The sequence below is a fragment of the Anser cygnoides genome, unplaced genomic scaffold (assembly GCF_040182565.1).
Source record: "Anser cygnoides isolate HZ-2024a breed goose unplaced genomic scaffold, Taihu_goose_T2T_genome scaffold_51_1, whole genome shotgun sequence".
In the NCBI taxonomy this organism is placed as follows: Eukaryota; Metazoa; Chordata; class Aves; order Anseriformes; family Anatidae; genus Anser; species Anser cygnoides.
Genome location: NW_027103074.1, coordinates 510,207 through 527,094, shown reverse-complemented (window position 1 = coordinate 527,094; position 16,888 = coordinate 510,207). Strand labels below are relative to the sequence as shown.

Genomic DNA, 16,888 nt, shown 5'->3' with positions numbered 1-16,888 from the left:
GGCCCTCGCCCCCAGTCCCAGACAGGTCCTGCTGCAGGCCAGGGCACACTCCAAGGCTGTCCCCACAGTACCCCCTCAGGGCAATGTTCGCATCCCGTATCCTTCCTGCTTCCAGGGGCTGCCGCAGGGAGGATTTGCTGCAGATGACATCAGCTGTGGATGCTGGAAAAGCAGCAGTGGCAGTGCGGGGATGTGCTGGCTCCCCCCCTTCCTCCTCCTCCTCGTTGCCAGGTCCCTGCCCTGCACTATCTCTGTATAAAAGCGTCACCACCCTTCCAGTCGATCTCAGTCCCTACCGCTTGTGGATCTATCGCTGAGTGGCCCTCCTCCCCTCAGAGCACCGGGGTGGAGCGGGCGACCGCGATGGCCACTGAGGTGGTGGAAATGGACTCGGAGCCATCTTGTAGCATCCCCAACCCTACCTCATCCAGCCTTTCGCACCGCTTCCTGGACAACAAGTTTTACCTGCTGGTGGTTATCGGCGAGCTGGTGACCGAGGAGCATCTGCGGCGGGCCATCGCCAACATCGAGCGAGGTGAGGCGGCGGCAAGGTGCAGGACGGCCGCAGGCGCGGCTGCACCGCGGGGCGAGCCGGGGCGTCGCGGAGTGCGGGCGGCCACTCACGTCTACTACCGTCCGCCCCTTGCTGGTTGTGGGGAGCTAGGGGAGGAACAACACAAACATGATCTGCAAAATCTGTTCGCTTCTCATTTTATGAGGGGATTATCGTCCCGCCTGACTGCACGTCCCTCCTATTCCCCCCCCCCCGCCCGGTCGTGTACGAGCGCCGGGGCGCGGCGGTCAGAGGCTACGGGCTGACCCCCCTGAGGCGTACGGCGGCGGCCCCTCGCTGCCAGCCGTACGAAGATCCACAGTCGTCTCAGCATGCGCCGCTCCTCCACCCCCGCTCTGCTGCTGGCGGCGGGCGAGGAGGGTGAGCCCCCTCCTCGCCATTGTCGGGGTGGAAGCGCTGGAGCTGCGGCAGAAACTGGGTACTTGCCAAGTCCGTCTGCTCGGAGACACCGACGGGTGGGTGTGGTGCAGTCCGCACTGCAGTCCCTATGGCAGCCCAGAGCGGACAAAGGACACCCGCGCCGCCGCTGAAAAACGCGTTTGGGTTAGGACGGCTTTTCTGTTTTCCCCCCTCGGCTCCCGAGCAAACAGTTCTCCTTCACCGCGAAATCAAACCGACGGAATTCGGGGATTTTTTCCTCTGGCTAGCAAATTCTTCCCGAGCAGGAATGCATCTGTGCCTATTGTGTCTAACTTTCAGCAATGAGACTTTCTATTTGCTACATTTTTTTTCAGGACCTAAGCTTTATATACACACTCGTATGTATATTTAAACAAATAAAAATATATAGGTACAAGGCTAATATCTGAGTGTTCAGCCTCATTATTGTCCAGCTACAGGCTGCTATGACTCAATGTTTATTTGTGATACCTTCACGTATTGCTGTCTTAAGAAAGAGACAAATGAAATAACTAAATATTATAAGTTCTTGATGTAGTTTCTAATAAAATAGATAGCGGTGTACATGGAGAAGGGAAAAAAAACCCTGTTGCCATAATAGCGGTATGAAACACAAAGGAAACTGTTGCTGGACCCTATAGTTTAAGCTCAATTGAAACATGATTTTATAACATCTATTTTGTTCTGGTCTGTTGAAAGCAGAGATCAGAAACCTGCCATTAGAGAGGAGAAAGACCACGCAAGGGGGAACTGGTAGCAGCCTTGTCATGTGGGTGTGGTTCAGCAGTCTAGTTAGGACTTGAATAGTCTCTATTGTTTTCTCAAACATTGTTGGTTTAGTTGGCTATTTCTCTTGTTTCTTTTTCATGTCTGTGGTAAAGGGCTGCCTCATCACAGGTAACTAGCATTACTGTGACCTGTTCATCTTTATTGTGACTATTGTGTTTTAGGGAGAACTACTGAGGTAGATGCTTTGTCATTCAGAGCCTCTTCAGCATTGCACTTTCCTAATTTTATTTAAGTTTTGATTGTCAGAAGTGACTTGGCTGCATTTTAATTAAATAAAATTTATAGAGCAAAAAACTTCTACCCTCAAGACATCTGATGTCATCCTTCCTCTGAAGAAATGCCCTTCAGTCTCTTCTTGAAGCTTCTACTATACAGTTGCTGCTACCTCCTGTCACTAAGCATAACACCCACTTACAGTTTTAGATGTTCAGAGGGAATGCTTTGGCTTTTTCATCATTTTAGATTAGAAGTCACCTCACTGCTCCTGGTGTCAGACGGTCTGATGGGGATTTTTCTCACTAGGAAAAAACCTTGATCAAATTTTGCATTGTGTTGCTCTGGATGAGTATACTGGGAGTCTGAAGCTCTATCTGTGTGAGGCAAATATGGACTTGACTAATCTTTCTTTTGGGCAAGTATGCTGTAGTCTGGGGGAAGAAAAAAAACAAAACAGCTTCTTTCAAGCTTTATTCTCAGCAGAGCCTTAAATGAGTTTAGGGTTCTTGATTACTGCCTTGATGTCTTCGCTTGTACATCTCTTAAGTCATCACTGAAAAGTGTGAATTTATGCACTGAACTACAGAGCAATGTGTCAAAGACAATATTTGCTGATAACACAACAGTGGCGTGACGCTATACAACCTGGTAGAATGCAGAGTCATATCATGAAGCAGGAATGGCTTGAAGCTTCATTTCTTCATTTTTAAATGATTACATTTGGGATGACGTTTTTTTTGCAAAAGGGGCAATCCTCCAATCTGCTGTTCACCAAAAAATAAGGGAGGAGTGAAAAGAAAGCTTCAAGATCTTTCTTTCCACTGATTCAGCAGATGCTACTGGGTGTGCTGTCTGATTAGTCCTGTGTCTAGTGGCATTGCACTCCTAAGACTTCAGAAAGAAATAGCTCCAGCTCGGTCATACTTCCAGTAGTTAATTCCATCCTGTTAATGCTGTACATCGTTGGATTGACCTTGAATTTTACTTCCAGACTTACCTCCGTTCTATCCAAACATGATTTGGTTACATAATGAATATAATACATTATACTAGATTATAATGTACATGTACAATTTTTGCATTCAGAATGCTGAATCATGCAGCTGCAGATCTGGGATATTCTATCTAAATCCCAACTTCAGCTTCTAGGACTACCATGTGCATGGTATGTCTAGGCATTTTTAGCTATTTATTTTACATTGAGTGGTGTATTTTGGACACTGGCTCAGCAGTTTGACTATGCCTAATCAATCAGAACTTTATCCCTACCACAAATCTAGATTCACAACAAAGGTCTAGCAGAGGCAGTCTTTGGCAACAAGCTGACTAACCTAGTGAGGTGCGCTTTAAACTGAAGGCCTTGGGGGGTGGGGTCCATAATAACAATGCTTGTGCCATTGCAACGGACTAGGGAATGAGCCAGGCCAGCCTAATGAGCAACAAATGTTCCTTAGCTGCCTCCAATGACAGAAGCCAGAAGGCCAGCTACTTCAATAGTGACTATATCTATGGGAAATCCTCTTGCATCCCTCTAGGGATACCTGTACCCCCTGCTTCCCCAAAGTGCCTGTATACCAATGCATAAAGAATAAATAGGGAGAACTAGAGATCTGTGTGCGGTCACAGGGCCATGATCTCACTGTGATCACGGAGACTTGGTGGGACAGCTCACGACTGGAATGCTGTCCTTTTTAGGAAAGACAGGTCAGGGAGGTGAGGTGGTGAAACATCCCCTCATGTGAGAGAGCAAATGGAATGTATCGAGCGCCACCTGGAGGTGAATGATGAATGAGTGGAAAGCTTGTGGGTGAGAATTAAGGAGCAGGCTAATATGGGTGACACTGTTGTGGATGTTTACTACAGGCCACCTACAGGCTTTCTACAGACAGCTAGAAGTAGCTTCATGATCACAGGCATTGATTCTCATGGAGGACTTCAATCATCCTTATATTTATTGAATTAGCAACACTGCCAGGCACACATGATCCAGGAGGTTCCTGCAGTGCATTGAAGATAGCTCCTCTACCATCTGTATCAGAAAGTTAATGAGGAGAGATGTGCTGCTGGACCTTGCTCTTACTAACAAGGAAGGACTGGTTGGGGGCAGCCTAGGATGCAGCAATCAGAGATAATAGAGTTCAGGATCTTGTGTGGAAGAAACAAAGCAGTTAGTAGGACTGCAACCCTGGACTTCAGGAGAGCCAACTTTTACCTCTTCAAGGACCGACTTGGAGGTATCCTAGCTAGAGCGTTGGAAGGTAAGGGGGCCCAAGAGAGTTGGTTGACACTTAAACACAGCTTGTTCCAAGCTCAAATTGGTGCATCCCTAAGAGCAAAAAAACAGGGAAAGGTGGCAAAGGGCCTGCGCGGATGAGCAAGATGCTCAAGGATAAACTCAAAGGAAAGAAGAAAGTCTATGAAATGTGGAAAAAGGGCCTGGTCACTTAAGAGGAATACAGGAATGCTGTCAGGGCCCACAGGGATGCGACAAAGAAGGCTAAGGCCCATTTGGAATTAAATCTGGCAAAGGAGGTCAAAGATAACAAGAAAGTCTTCCTTTTACTATTGACATAAAAAGAAAAGCCTAGGGAACATTTGGGTCCACTACTGAATGAGGTGTGTGCCCTTGTAACAGGGGACACTGAGAAGATGGAAATGCTGAACGCCTTCTTTGCTTCAGTCTTTACTGCTAAGACTGCCCCTTGGGAATCCCAGACCCTGAAGGTAAGAGAGAGAGTCTGGAGAAAGGAAGACTTCCCCTTGGTTGAGGAAGATCTGATCAGAGAGCATCTAGCCAAAATCAGTGCACACAAATCCATGTTCCCTGATGGGATGCACCCATGTGTGCTTAGGGAGCTGGCAGATGTGATTGTTCAATCACTCTCTATCATCTTTGAAAGGTCATGGAGAATGGAAAGAGGTACCAGATGACTGGAGGATAGACAATGTCACACCAGTCTTCAAAAAGGGCAAGAAGGAAGACTCAGGCAACTACAGGCCTCACCACCGGTCCCTGGAAAGGTGATGGAACAGCTTGCTCTGGATGCCATCTCCAAGCAATTTGAAGAGAAGAAGGTTATCAGGAATAGTTAACATGGGTTCACCAAGGGGAAATCATGCTCGACCAACCTAGTAGCCTTCCGTGATGTCATCACTGGCTGGGTAGATGAGGGGAGAGCAGTTGATGTTGTCCACGTGGCCTTCAGCAAGGCTTTTGACACTGTCTCCCACAACATCCTTTTAATGAAGCTCAGGAAGTGTGGGATGGATGAGTGGACAGTGAGGTGGATTGAGAACTGGCTGACTGGCAGAGCTCATAGGGTTGTGATCAGCGGTGCGGAGTCTAGTTGGAGGCCTGTAGCTAGCGATGTTCCCTAGGGGTTGGTACTGGGTCCAGTTTTGTTCAACATCTTCATCAGTTACCTGGACGAAGGGATAGAGTCCACCCTCAGCAAGTTTGCTGATGATACAAAGCTGGGAGGAGTGGTGCACCAGAAGGCTGCGCTGCCTTTCAGTGAAACCTAGACAGGTTGGAGAGTTAAGCAGAGAGGAACCTGATGAGGTTCAACAAGAGTAAGTGTAGTCTTGCACCTGGGGAGGAATAACTGCATGCGTTAGCACAGGTTAAGGGCTGACCTGCTGGAGAGGAGCTCTGCAGAGAAGGACCTAGGGGTCCTGGTGGACAACAGCAGTGTACCCTTGTGGCCAAGAAAGCCAATGGCATCTTGGGGTGCATTAAAAAGATCAGGGCCAGCAGGTTGAGGGAGGTGATCCTCCCTTTCTATTCTGCCCTGGTGAGGCCACATCTGGAATACTGTGTCCAGTTCTGGGCTCTCCAGTTCAAAAAAGAGATCTAGAGAGAGTCCAGAGGAGAACCACAAAGATGATTAAGGGCCTGGAGCATCTTCCATATGAGGAAAGGCTGAGAGACCTGGGTCTGCTCAGCCTGGAGAAGAGAAGAGGGGATCTGATCAACATTTATAAATATCTAAAATGTAGGAGGCAAACGGATGGGGGCCAGGCTCTTTTCAGTGGTGTGCAGCAATAGGACAAGGGGCAATGGCTAAAAATGGGAACACAGGAAGTTCCACACAAATGTGTAAGAACTTCTTTACAGTGAGGGTCACAGAGCACTGGAACAGGCAGCCCAGAGAGGTTGGGGAGTCTCCTTCTCTGGAGAGCTGGTCTCAAGACCTGCCTGGATGCTTTCCTGCTCAACCTACTGTAGGGAACCTGCTTTTAGCAGGGGGCTCGGACTTGATGATCTTCAGAGGTTCCTTCCAACCCCTACGGTTCTGTGACCCTGTGGTTAGGGATGGTGGACAGGCTCTGTCATTAACAGTATTGCTGAATTGTAGTCAATTTTGCTTAACTGATCTCCAGAAAACTTTGAAGCGCTCCCCCCCCCCCCCAGCTTGCTGTTAGTGACCTGTTATCTTCTAGCTTCTTGAAGTTCAGCACTCATTCATTCAACATACATCAGCCTCATGATCAATATCAGTTTACTCATCAGTTTTCAAATGCATTGTACATGCATGGTATTACATAGTCTTTACTTTCCTCTTTTCAAATATTCCAACACCTGGAAAACATTAAAGCTTGTTGAGCTGTATTTGCCTGTCGATACCAAATATACCATATGGCCAAGAGGTTTCTGAGAAATGAAAATCAGGAGACTTGTAGAAGGATACTTGTTGCTTATGCCTCTGAACAATGACGCATAAGTGATTAAGTGGAGGTAGATGATCATAGTTCAGTTATATTTTAGAAGAGCTTCAGAGATACATACAGGCAATGCTGTATTTTGAAATCTATGTAAAGCTTAAAATACCAACTACTTAATAGCACATGCTTCTTATGGGGATACACTACTAGTTCATACCTTGACTGTCCTACTGACAAGGAAAAGTACTCAATGAGTTATCTCAGAAGAGGGATCAGACTCTTGAAATGCAGATATCCATAACTGCATGGAGAACCTCATCAGAGCTGCAATGGGAGATCAGCAGTACAGATCTGGTTTATCTGCTCTTCCCCCTCTTTTTCCTCCTTATCCTTCAACCCTACAGCATGGCCTCTACCAGAGTGAGGCTTGACATTTCTGCTGCCTTGAAAGAGAATAAAATATGAGAGGTAGTGTTGACAGGAAAGTTAGCAGCCTGTAGTGCTAGTCTCATGGTAAGGGGTTGGCCATGCACCTCTTCAGGCTTTTCTTCCACCCCAAAAGGTACCAAATCTGAAAGTGATTTAACTCAACAATTTTATGCAAAGACATGTTCGGGCATGTGGGAAGGGGCCACTAGATCCTTCCTCACCTGCACTCCATTCTATATTTGCCAGTTGATTTGTATAAGTCTAATGGCATTTTGTTAGGAATCAAAATCGCAGCAGTACCTAGGCTTACCTTTAGTGCAACTGCCTACTCATTATTTTTCAAAGCTTAACAAGAAAATTATAGAAAAATGTTAAAACATATTCTCCTGTTAGTAGTGTTGGAGGTTTTATTTTTTTTTGGTTTGTTTTTTCATAAAAATCTTATGGTAGGAATCTATATGTTTATCTTTTGGCTGCTGTGAAGTTTTTTCTTTTTCCCCAGTCAAATTTCAGTCCTTAAAATGTCTGCTTTCAAAATATCTTTTTATGTTCACATTATATGTCAAGTGTCTCACTTTTTAAGTAGCTGGGGGGGGAAGCTGTAGGGAATAAAGATGTGATATTTATTTTTATTTATTTATTTTTAAAGAAAAAGATCAAAAAGATCTATTTTTAAATCTCAAAACTAGATTTTAATATTTAATAAATAAAAGATCACTTAAATTTTAATTTAAAATATGGGATGCTTCAAAGCTTTTGAATGAAGAGGTCAGCATTTTAATACTTCATATTTAAGTATTAATTTACAACATGCTAGACGACGCTCTTTTTTCACAGGAGGACAAATAAAGTGGTCGTGGAATGTGGCTAAAGTATCTCCTGAGTGATTCACTCTACAATTTTGTAAATTGCTATTCTAAAGTAAATTCGGGGACATCAATAACTTCTCATAATGTCACTACTAGGATGCAGGGCCTTAAAGGACTGTTACCTCTTGGAAAGGCAAATTTCTTCTTGCTTTTGACTGATCCCTGTCCAGAGTGCTTCTTCTGAGCACTCAACACTTTGCAGAAGATGATTGTGTGGCTTGAAAGGAAGAGAGGCTGTTTTTGGAATTTAGAAATATGTAAATAACAAGAATGTAAACTGAGTAATAGTGAATTGAAACTTCTAGTGTTCATATGTCAAGCTAGATGTTTTGTATTCTGAATTTTAGGAATCCGGTCATGGGACACAAACTTGATTGAGTGCAACTTAGATCAAGAACTGAAACTTTTTGTGTCTCGCCATTCAGCTCGATTCTCTCCTGAAGTTAAAGGTGAGTTTTTGGAAGTTTATCAGTTTTTTTGAGAGGAGAATTAATAAATATGCTTAGGTATCTGATGGCCCATTTTTCTCTCTGGTTCTTTACAATGAATACTTTTTTCCTTTATTTTAAAATATGGTTTAAATTTGTCTTAACTTTCTGACAAAAGTAAATGTCACTTACAGAAGCTGTCACTTAAATGAAACTTTAAAATATTCAGTCTTTTACATTAGCTTGATGTGTATATGATCATGATTACTTTAGTAATACATGTTAGTTTTGGGGCACCATTAAAATTAACTGAAACTTACTTTTTGACTGAACAGTTTATGTAGTGCCAATCTATTAGTCCTGGAGACTTAAGCTGTTCCTTATTGTGGTAGGTAGAGCACATACAAAAAATAACCTGAAAGCTTAGCTCTACAGTTTGACAGAGCCGGAAATGGTGTCACAGCTGTTGTACAAGTGTAGCTCAAGCTGTGTTTCTCCCTCAATGGCTTGGAACTTTTTCTTGGTATAAAAAGCTGAGGGGTGAAGGGTCTATCTTGACTTACAGGATCTTTGTTTTTTATGAGAAAGTTAACATTTTACAGGACTCATGAGATTAAATCTGCTTCCTTTTCAAGGCTGTCCTTCTTTTAGAGGATTCATAAAATTAAAAATAAAAATTAAAAAAAAGTTTGAAGTGTAAAACTTGATTTTGTTCTGGTTGCATGGGACTCAAGTGTTTGGTAAGTTTTAACATCTCATTACTTTAACACAAATGCTGAGTGAGCATGTGTGAAAATTAATCTTGGTTTTCATATAAAAATATATAGCCTTCTCAAACGAGTACAGTTTGCTTTCATTGGTGAAATCATTGTGGCCATGTGCACATTGACCAGTAGAACCTAGTACTAATAAACGTTATAAATTCCAGCTTCAGCAACATCTCTTAAGTATGGTGAAAAGGGCTATGAAATGTTGTATCATACTACTATATCACATTCCTAGTGTCAGTTACTATACGCTGTTGACAAAGAGATCGTGATGTCTAGCTAACATGACAGCACTGACCTGATGGTGTTGTATAATGTACCAAAATGTCTTATGTAACTAATTATTCCTTTTGCAGCATAGATTATAGCAGACTTTGTCATATCTGCCCATAGCTATAAAGAGTAAAACATGGCCAGATTTAAGGAAAAGATATGCCTCTATTTTTTCCCTGGTTTGAAAACCAACAGATCTAGTGAATACTCTGAAGATTTAGGGTCAAGACGTGTAGTTACTGAATTACATGGAAGTAAACTCAGTCCTGGAATACATCTCTTATTTCAGTTTAAATACAGTGATGCAAATTCAACTTTTCAGTGACACCCATTGCCTTGTTTTACAGAGAGGGTATTCTGGTAAGTGAAACTAACAAAATTTATCTTTAAGAAATACAATGTGTGGTATACCTCATCTTTAACATGTACAAAACTTCATCTTTAAAACTTCAGGGGGAAAAAAGATCCTATGCTGCTTCTTCAGCAAAAATATTCTAGTGTGTTTAATAATTTTTGCTTTCTTTTTAAGATGTTATCTCTTGATAGCATTGCATGAATTAAATACTCTACTTTTATTTGGTAAATGAAAGATTATGCGCCTCTTTTTTTTCTTTCTATAGAAATATTATAGAATCCTTTAGGAATTGTATTTTTTGTTTGTTTTTCTTGTTTGTCTAGACCTGTCTGAGCCTGTCATTGTGTTGAATTACAGCTTAATTGCATGTGACTGGAATTAATCAACATCTCTATGTCAACCAGTAATGTATGTGTTTTTTCAGCACTGCTCAATCTTTAAACAATAAGTTGCCAAAATTGATGAGGGTCCTCTGTGTTTTCTCTACTGTTTGATGTGAAGGAGAGCTTTTTTTGTTGTTGTTGCCATATGTTCATAAAATTTTAGAATGTTTCATTTGTTACAATGCCCAAATGTTGAATTTTGGTGAGTGTTCAATCTATGAAACTGGCAACATAAATACTAAAACGATGGTTGTAAGTTCATATTTTCTTATGGTCTCAAATTCAGAAATTCCTTGTATAAGAAGCTACCCAAATTCTTCAGAAAGTGTTCATCCAAGGTGAGAGGATAGTGTATGGCATGTCAGATGGGATGTAATTAAACAGCTTTTTTTAATTCTCTGCAGCCTTCTGAGACTGAACTCTTTGTGTAACACGAAAATAGGGATAGTTTACTCCTGAGGAAGGGCAGAGGCATTTAGTGTGTCTGCACAGCTCTTACTGTAGTGAGGTTTGACTACTGACTGAAGCCTCTTTATTTATGCACCACCAGCTCAGTCCGTGTTTCAATGTGAAGGGTATGAGTCATTCTTAAAAAGGAAGCTTGGAGGAAATGGGGTCAAATCTGTCCCCACACCACATGCCTGCAGTGTTGTGGTGGTTTTACCCTGCTGGAAAGCTGAACTCCACAACTGTTCTCTCACTCCCCCTCCTCAAAAGAAGAGGGGGAGAAAAAAGTGTGCTTGAAAGAAAAAAAAAAAGTCACAGGTTAAGATAAGGATAATTTTTTATTCTTTCTTTTCCCTTGAATTAAAAAAAACAAGCAAAGGCTGTGCAGAAGCACAGGGGGGAAAAAATTCTCTACTTCCCATCAACAAGCGATGTTCAGCCACATCTTGGGAAGCAGGGCCTCAATAGATGTGTTGGTTGTTTGGGAAGACAGACATCTTCATAAGGAGAGCCCCCCTCCTCCTTCCCCTTTCCCAACTTCACTTTCCCAGCTTGTATTGCTGAGTGTGACATAATATGGTATGGAATATTCCTTTGGTTGGCTTAGGTCAGTTGCCCTGGTGGTGTCCCCTCCCCACCTCTTGCCCACCCCTAGCCTACTGGCTGTGGGGGGGGTTGGAGAGAGTCTTGATGCTGTGTCAGCACTCCTCAGCAACAGACAAAATATCGGTGTGATGCCAATGCTGTTCTAGCTACAAGTGCAGAGCACAACATTATATGGGCCACTGCACGGAAAGTTAACTCCATCCCAGCCAAACCCAGTACAACCTCCACCACTTATTCCATAATGTGTGTCAAAATCAGCTTCTGCATATTTAGTATATTTGTATTCCCATCACCACTGTTCCCCGTCCTTTAACAGATATATAGGTACTTTTTTCCATTCCATGGGCCTATCCCAAAATGTCCATAGGAATTGTTTTTAGGCTTCATCTGCCAAAGTGGTCAGGACAGGTGGAGTAGGATTTCTGGATGCCAGTGCCAGCTTAGCTCCAGTTACTGCTGCACTTGCCCGCTTTGTTGTGAAGTTGATCTGTCATTGGTTATAGAATCGTTAAGGTTGGAAAAGACCTTCAAGATCATCTGGTCCAACCATCAGCCTACTACCAATGTCACCCACTAAACCATGTCCCTAAGCACCAAGTCCAAACTTTCCTTAAACACCCCCAGGGATCCCACCCACCACATCCCTGTGCAACCCATTCCAATGCCTGACTACTCTTTCTGAGAAGAAATGTCTCCTAATTTCATAGAATCACAGACTATCCCAAGTTGGAAGGGACCTACAAGGATCGAGTCCAACTACTGACATCGCACAGGTCTACCCAGAAATTCAGACCATATGACTAAGAGCACAGTCCAAACGCTTCTTAAACTCTGACAGGCTTGGTGATGTGACTACGTCCCTGGGGAGCCTGTTCCAGTGTGCGACAACCCTCTCAGTGAAGAACTTTTTCCTGCATAAACCTCCCCTGTTGCAGCTTAACACCATTCCCTTGGGTCCTATCACTGGTCATTAAAGGGAAGAGATCAGTGCCTGCCCCTCCACTCTCCCTCGTGAGGAAGCTGTAGACCTCGATGAGGTCTCCCTTCGGCCTCCTCTTTTCCAGGCTGAACAGACCAAGTGACCTCAGCTGCTCCTCATATGTCTTCCCCTCTAGGCCCTTCACCATCTTCGTAGCCCTTTTCTGGACACTCTCCAATAGTTTCACATCCTTTTTGTACTGTGGTGCCCAGAACTGCACACAGTACTCAAGGTGAGGCCGTACCAGCGCAGAGTAGAGCGGGACAATCACCTCCCTCGACCGACTAGCAATGCCGTGCTTGATGCATCCCAGGATACGGTTGGCCATCCTGGCTTCCAGGGCACACTGCTGGCTCACATTCAGCTTGCTATCGACCAAAACCCCCAGATCCCTCTCTTTGGGGCTGCTCTCCAGCATCTCGTCGCCTAGTCTGTACATATAGCCAGGGTTGCCCCGTCCCAGGTGCAGGACCCGGCACTTGCTCTTGTTAAACTTCATGCGGGTTGGTGGTTGCCCAGCTCTCCAATCTGTCCAGATCTCTCTGTAAGGCCTTTCCACCCTCAACAGAGTCCACAGCTCCTCCCAGTTTAGTGTCATCAGCAAATTTGCTCAAAACACCTTCTATAGTCCCACATCCAAATCGTTTATAAACACATTGAAGAGGACTGGCCCTAAAATGGAGCCTTGAGGGACCCCACTAGTGATCATCTGCTAGCCTGATGTGGCCCCATTTACCACAACCCTTTGAGCCCTGCCTGTCAGCCAATTGCTCACCCATCTTATAATGTTTTTTTTTTTTAGCTGTATGCTGGACATTTTGTCCAGTAGGATCCTATGGGAAACTGTGTTGAAAGCTTTGCTGAAATCCAAAAAGATCACATCAGCTGGTTTCCCTTGATCGACCAGATGGGTGATCTTATCATAAAAGGAAATCAAGTTAGTTAAACAGGACCTACCCTTCGTGAACCCATGTTGGCTGAGACCAATGACTGCATTGTCCCCCAGGTGCGCTTCAAGGATCATCCTCTCCATAATTTTACCAGGCACTGACGTGAGACTGACAGGCCTGTAATTGCTAGGGTATTCTTTCTTGTCCTTCTTGAAAACTGGCACAACATTTGCTAGCTTCCAGTCAACTGGGACCTCTCCAGATTCCCAAGACCATTGAAAAATAATTGAGAGAGGTCCCGCGATGACGTCAGCCAGCTCTTTAGGCACCCTGGGATGAATCCCTTCCAGACCCATGGACTTGTATGGATCCAGGTGGAGCAGCAAATCCCGCACACGTTCAAGGTTGGTTGGGAGTTTGTCATTCCCACCGTCATGGTCCTCCAGCTCAGGGCACCCTGGGTCCCAAAGCCCATCATCAGCATTGAAGATGGAGACAAAGAAGGCATTAAACGTCTCTGCTTTGCCTATGTCCTTGTCTGTGAGGTGACCATCCCCATCAAGTAGCAGACCTATGTTTTCTTTGCTCCTCCTTTTTCTGTTCACATATTCTTAAAAGAGCTTTTTATTGTCTCCCACAGACCTGGCCATCCTCAACTCTAGTTGGGCTTTGGCCGCACAAATTTTCTCCGTACAAAATGAACAGCGTCCCTGTATTCCTTCTGCATTGCCTGACCCTGCTTCCAACAGCCATACACTTTCTTTTTATGTCTAAGCTCCAGAAGAAGATCCCTGGTCAGCCAAGCCAACCTTCTGTCCTGCCTGCTTGACTTCCGATATTTTGGAATTTCCAACCTAAACCTCCCCTGGTGCAACTTCAGGCCATTACCTCTTGTCCTATCAGTGGTTATCTGTGTGAAGAGGGCAACACCCAGCTTCCCACATCTTCCTTTCAGGTAGTCGTAGAGAGCAATAAGGTCTCCCCTGAGCCTCCTCTTCTCCAGACTAAATAACCCCAGTTCCCTCAGCTGCTCCTCATAAGAATTATGTTCCACACCCTTTACCAGCTTCGTACGCCTTCTCTGGACATGCTCCAGGGCCTCGATGTCTTTCTTGAAGTGAGGGGCCCAAAACAGAGCACGCCTTACCAGAGTGCAGGGAGACGATCACCTCTCTGGTCCTGCTGGCTACACTATTCCTGATACAAGCCAGGATACCGTTGGCCTTCTTGGCCACCTGGGCACACTGCTGGCTCATGTTCAGGCGAGCATCGACCAGCACCCCAAGATCCTTTTCCTCTGCACAGCTTTCCAGCCACTCTGCCCGGAGCCTGTAGTGTTTCATAGGGTTGTTGTGGCCAAAGTGCAGGACCTGGCACTTAGCCTTGTTGAACTTCATCCCATTGGCCTCTGCCTAGCGATTCAACCTGTCGAGTTCCCTCTGCAGGGCAGTTGTGGTTTAACCCAGCTGGCAGCTATGCACCACACAGCCGTTCGCTTACCCTTGCCCCTCCCTCTCTTGGATGGGGGAGAGAATCAGAAAAAAAATGATAGCCTGTGGATTGAGATGAAGACAGCTTATTAGGAAAGAAAAGAAAGGAAAATAATAATAATGACAATAGTACTACTAATAATAATGTGTAGAAAACAACTGATGCACAATGCAATTGCTCACCACCTGCTGACCGATGCCCAGCCTATCCCCGAGCAGCCGGTTCCCCACACCGGCCAGTCCCCCCATATTTATTGTTCAGCATGACGTCAGATGGTATGGAATACCCCTTTGGCTAGTTTGGGTCAGCTGTCCTGGGTCTGTCCCCTCCCAACTCCTGCTGCACCCCTAGCCTGCCTGCTGGCAGGACAGAGCGAGAAGCTGAAAAGTCCTTGGCTTAGTGTAAGCACTGCTCTGCAGCAATTAAAACATCAGTGTGATATCAACCTTATTCTCATCCTAAATCCCAAACACAGCACCCTACCAGCTATTAGGAGGAAAATTAACTCTATCCTAGCCGAAACCAGGACAGGGACTTTATCTTCCCGGATGTATGCTGGAAATACAATACAGCCCAGAGGAAGCAGTCTAGGAGGTTCCTGGAGTGCATGGAAGATAGCTTCCTTACCCAGCTGGTTAGTGAGCCTACTGGAGGGGGTGCCCTGCTAGACCTACTGTTCATGAACAGAGAAGGACTGGTGGGAGATGTGGTGGTCGGGAGCTGTCTTGGGCAGTGACCACGAAATGGTAGAGGTCTCTATTCTTGGCAAAGTCAGGAGGGGGGTCAGTAAAACTGCGACCTTGGACTTCTGGAGGGCAGACTTCGATTGTTCAGGACACTGGTATGGGGGGTCCCTTTGGAGGCAGTCCTGAAGGGAAGAGGGGTCCAGGAAGGCTGGACGCTCCTCAAGAAGGAAGTCTTAAAGGCCCAGAGGCAGGCTGTCCCCATGTGCTGTAAGATGAGCTGGCGGGGAAGAAGACCTGCGTGGTTGAACAGGGAACTTCTGCTGAGTCTCCAGGTGTACAGGATCTGGCTGGGATGGAGTTAACTTTCCCTGCAGCGGCTCATACAGTGCTGTGCTCTTCACCTGTAGCTAGAACAGCATTGGTATCACACCAGTGTTGTGTCTACTGCTGAGCAATACTGGCACAGCATCAGGACTCCCTCTAACACCCCCAAGAGCCAGCAGGCTGGGGGTGGGCAAGAGGTGGGGAGGGAACATCACCAGGGCAGCTGACCTAAACCAACCAAAGGGATATTCCATACCATATGATGTCACACAGTTCTGGTTTAACCCGGCCGGCAGCTAAGCACCACTCAGCTATTCGCTCACCCTCCCCCTTCCCTCTGGGGGATGGGGGAGAGAATCAGGAAAAAAATGAAAGCTTGCGGGTTGAGATAATGACAGTGTATTAAGACAGAAAAGAAATGAAACTAATAATAATAATAATATTAGTACTACTACTACTACTGTGTACAAAACAAGTGATGCACAATGTGATTGCTCACCACTCAACAACCAATGCCCAGCCTATCCGTGAGCATCGGTTCCCCCCACCCCGGCCAGCCACCTCATATTATTGTTCAGCATGACGTCATATGCTATGTATTATCCCTTTGGCCAGTTTGGGTCAGCTGTCCTGGTTCTGTCCCCTTCCAACTCCTGCTGCACCCTCAGCCTGCCCACTGGCAGGACAGAGTGAGAAGCTGAAAAGTCCTTGGCTTAGTGTCAGCACTGCTCTGCAACAATGAAACATCAGTGTGTTATCAGCATTATTCTCACCCTAAATCCCAAACACAGCACCCTACCAGCTACTAGGAGGAAAATTAACTCTGTCCTAGCCAAAACCAGGACAATATCCACCCCTTAGTCCATACCATTTATGCAATACTCGGGTCCCACACTTTCCATTATAATATTATGATAATTAATCACCACTTTTCATATATGTATATAAAATGTCCACTGAGTTTGTGTAGTCCATGACTGACTTTGAGCTCCATCTGTCACAACAATCTTTCAGGGCAGATCAGATAGCGTGTGATGTTGGATCGTCGCATGCTGAAGCCTGTTCTGGCTACAACACACCGCTATGCTTGTCCAGTTCTAATAACATTCACTCGTTGTTATCTACATGACTGTTAGTGTGATACCATGTCCTGGTTCCAGTTAGGACAGAGTTAATTTTCCCTCATAGTAGCTGGTAGGGTGCTATGTTTTGGATTAGGGTGAGAAGAGCGCTGATAACATGCTGATGTTTTAATTGTTGCAGAGCAGTGTTTACACCAGGCCAAGGACTTTTCGGCTTCTCGCTCTGTCCTGCCAGC

The 16,888-nt window shown here is 45.0% G+C and overlaps 1 protein-coding gene across 1 annotated transcript in view; it reads left to right on the top strand.

Moving 5' to 3' along the window:
• Positions 1–210: 210 nt before the first annotated feature.
• LOC136789488 (microtubule-associated protein 1B-like) overlaps positions 211–16,888 on the top strand; it is a 66,309-nt gene continuing 49,631 nt past the window's right edge. The window contains exons 1-2 of the mRNA XM_066989533.1: positions 211–535; positions 8,289–8,390. Coding sequence (XP_066845634.1) covers positions 364–535; positions 8,289–8,390 — 274 coding nt within the window. The 5' untranslated portion in view covers positions 211–363. The remainder of the gene's footprint in view (positions 536–8,288; positions 8,391–16,888) is intronic.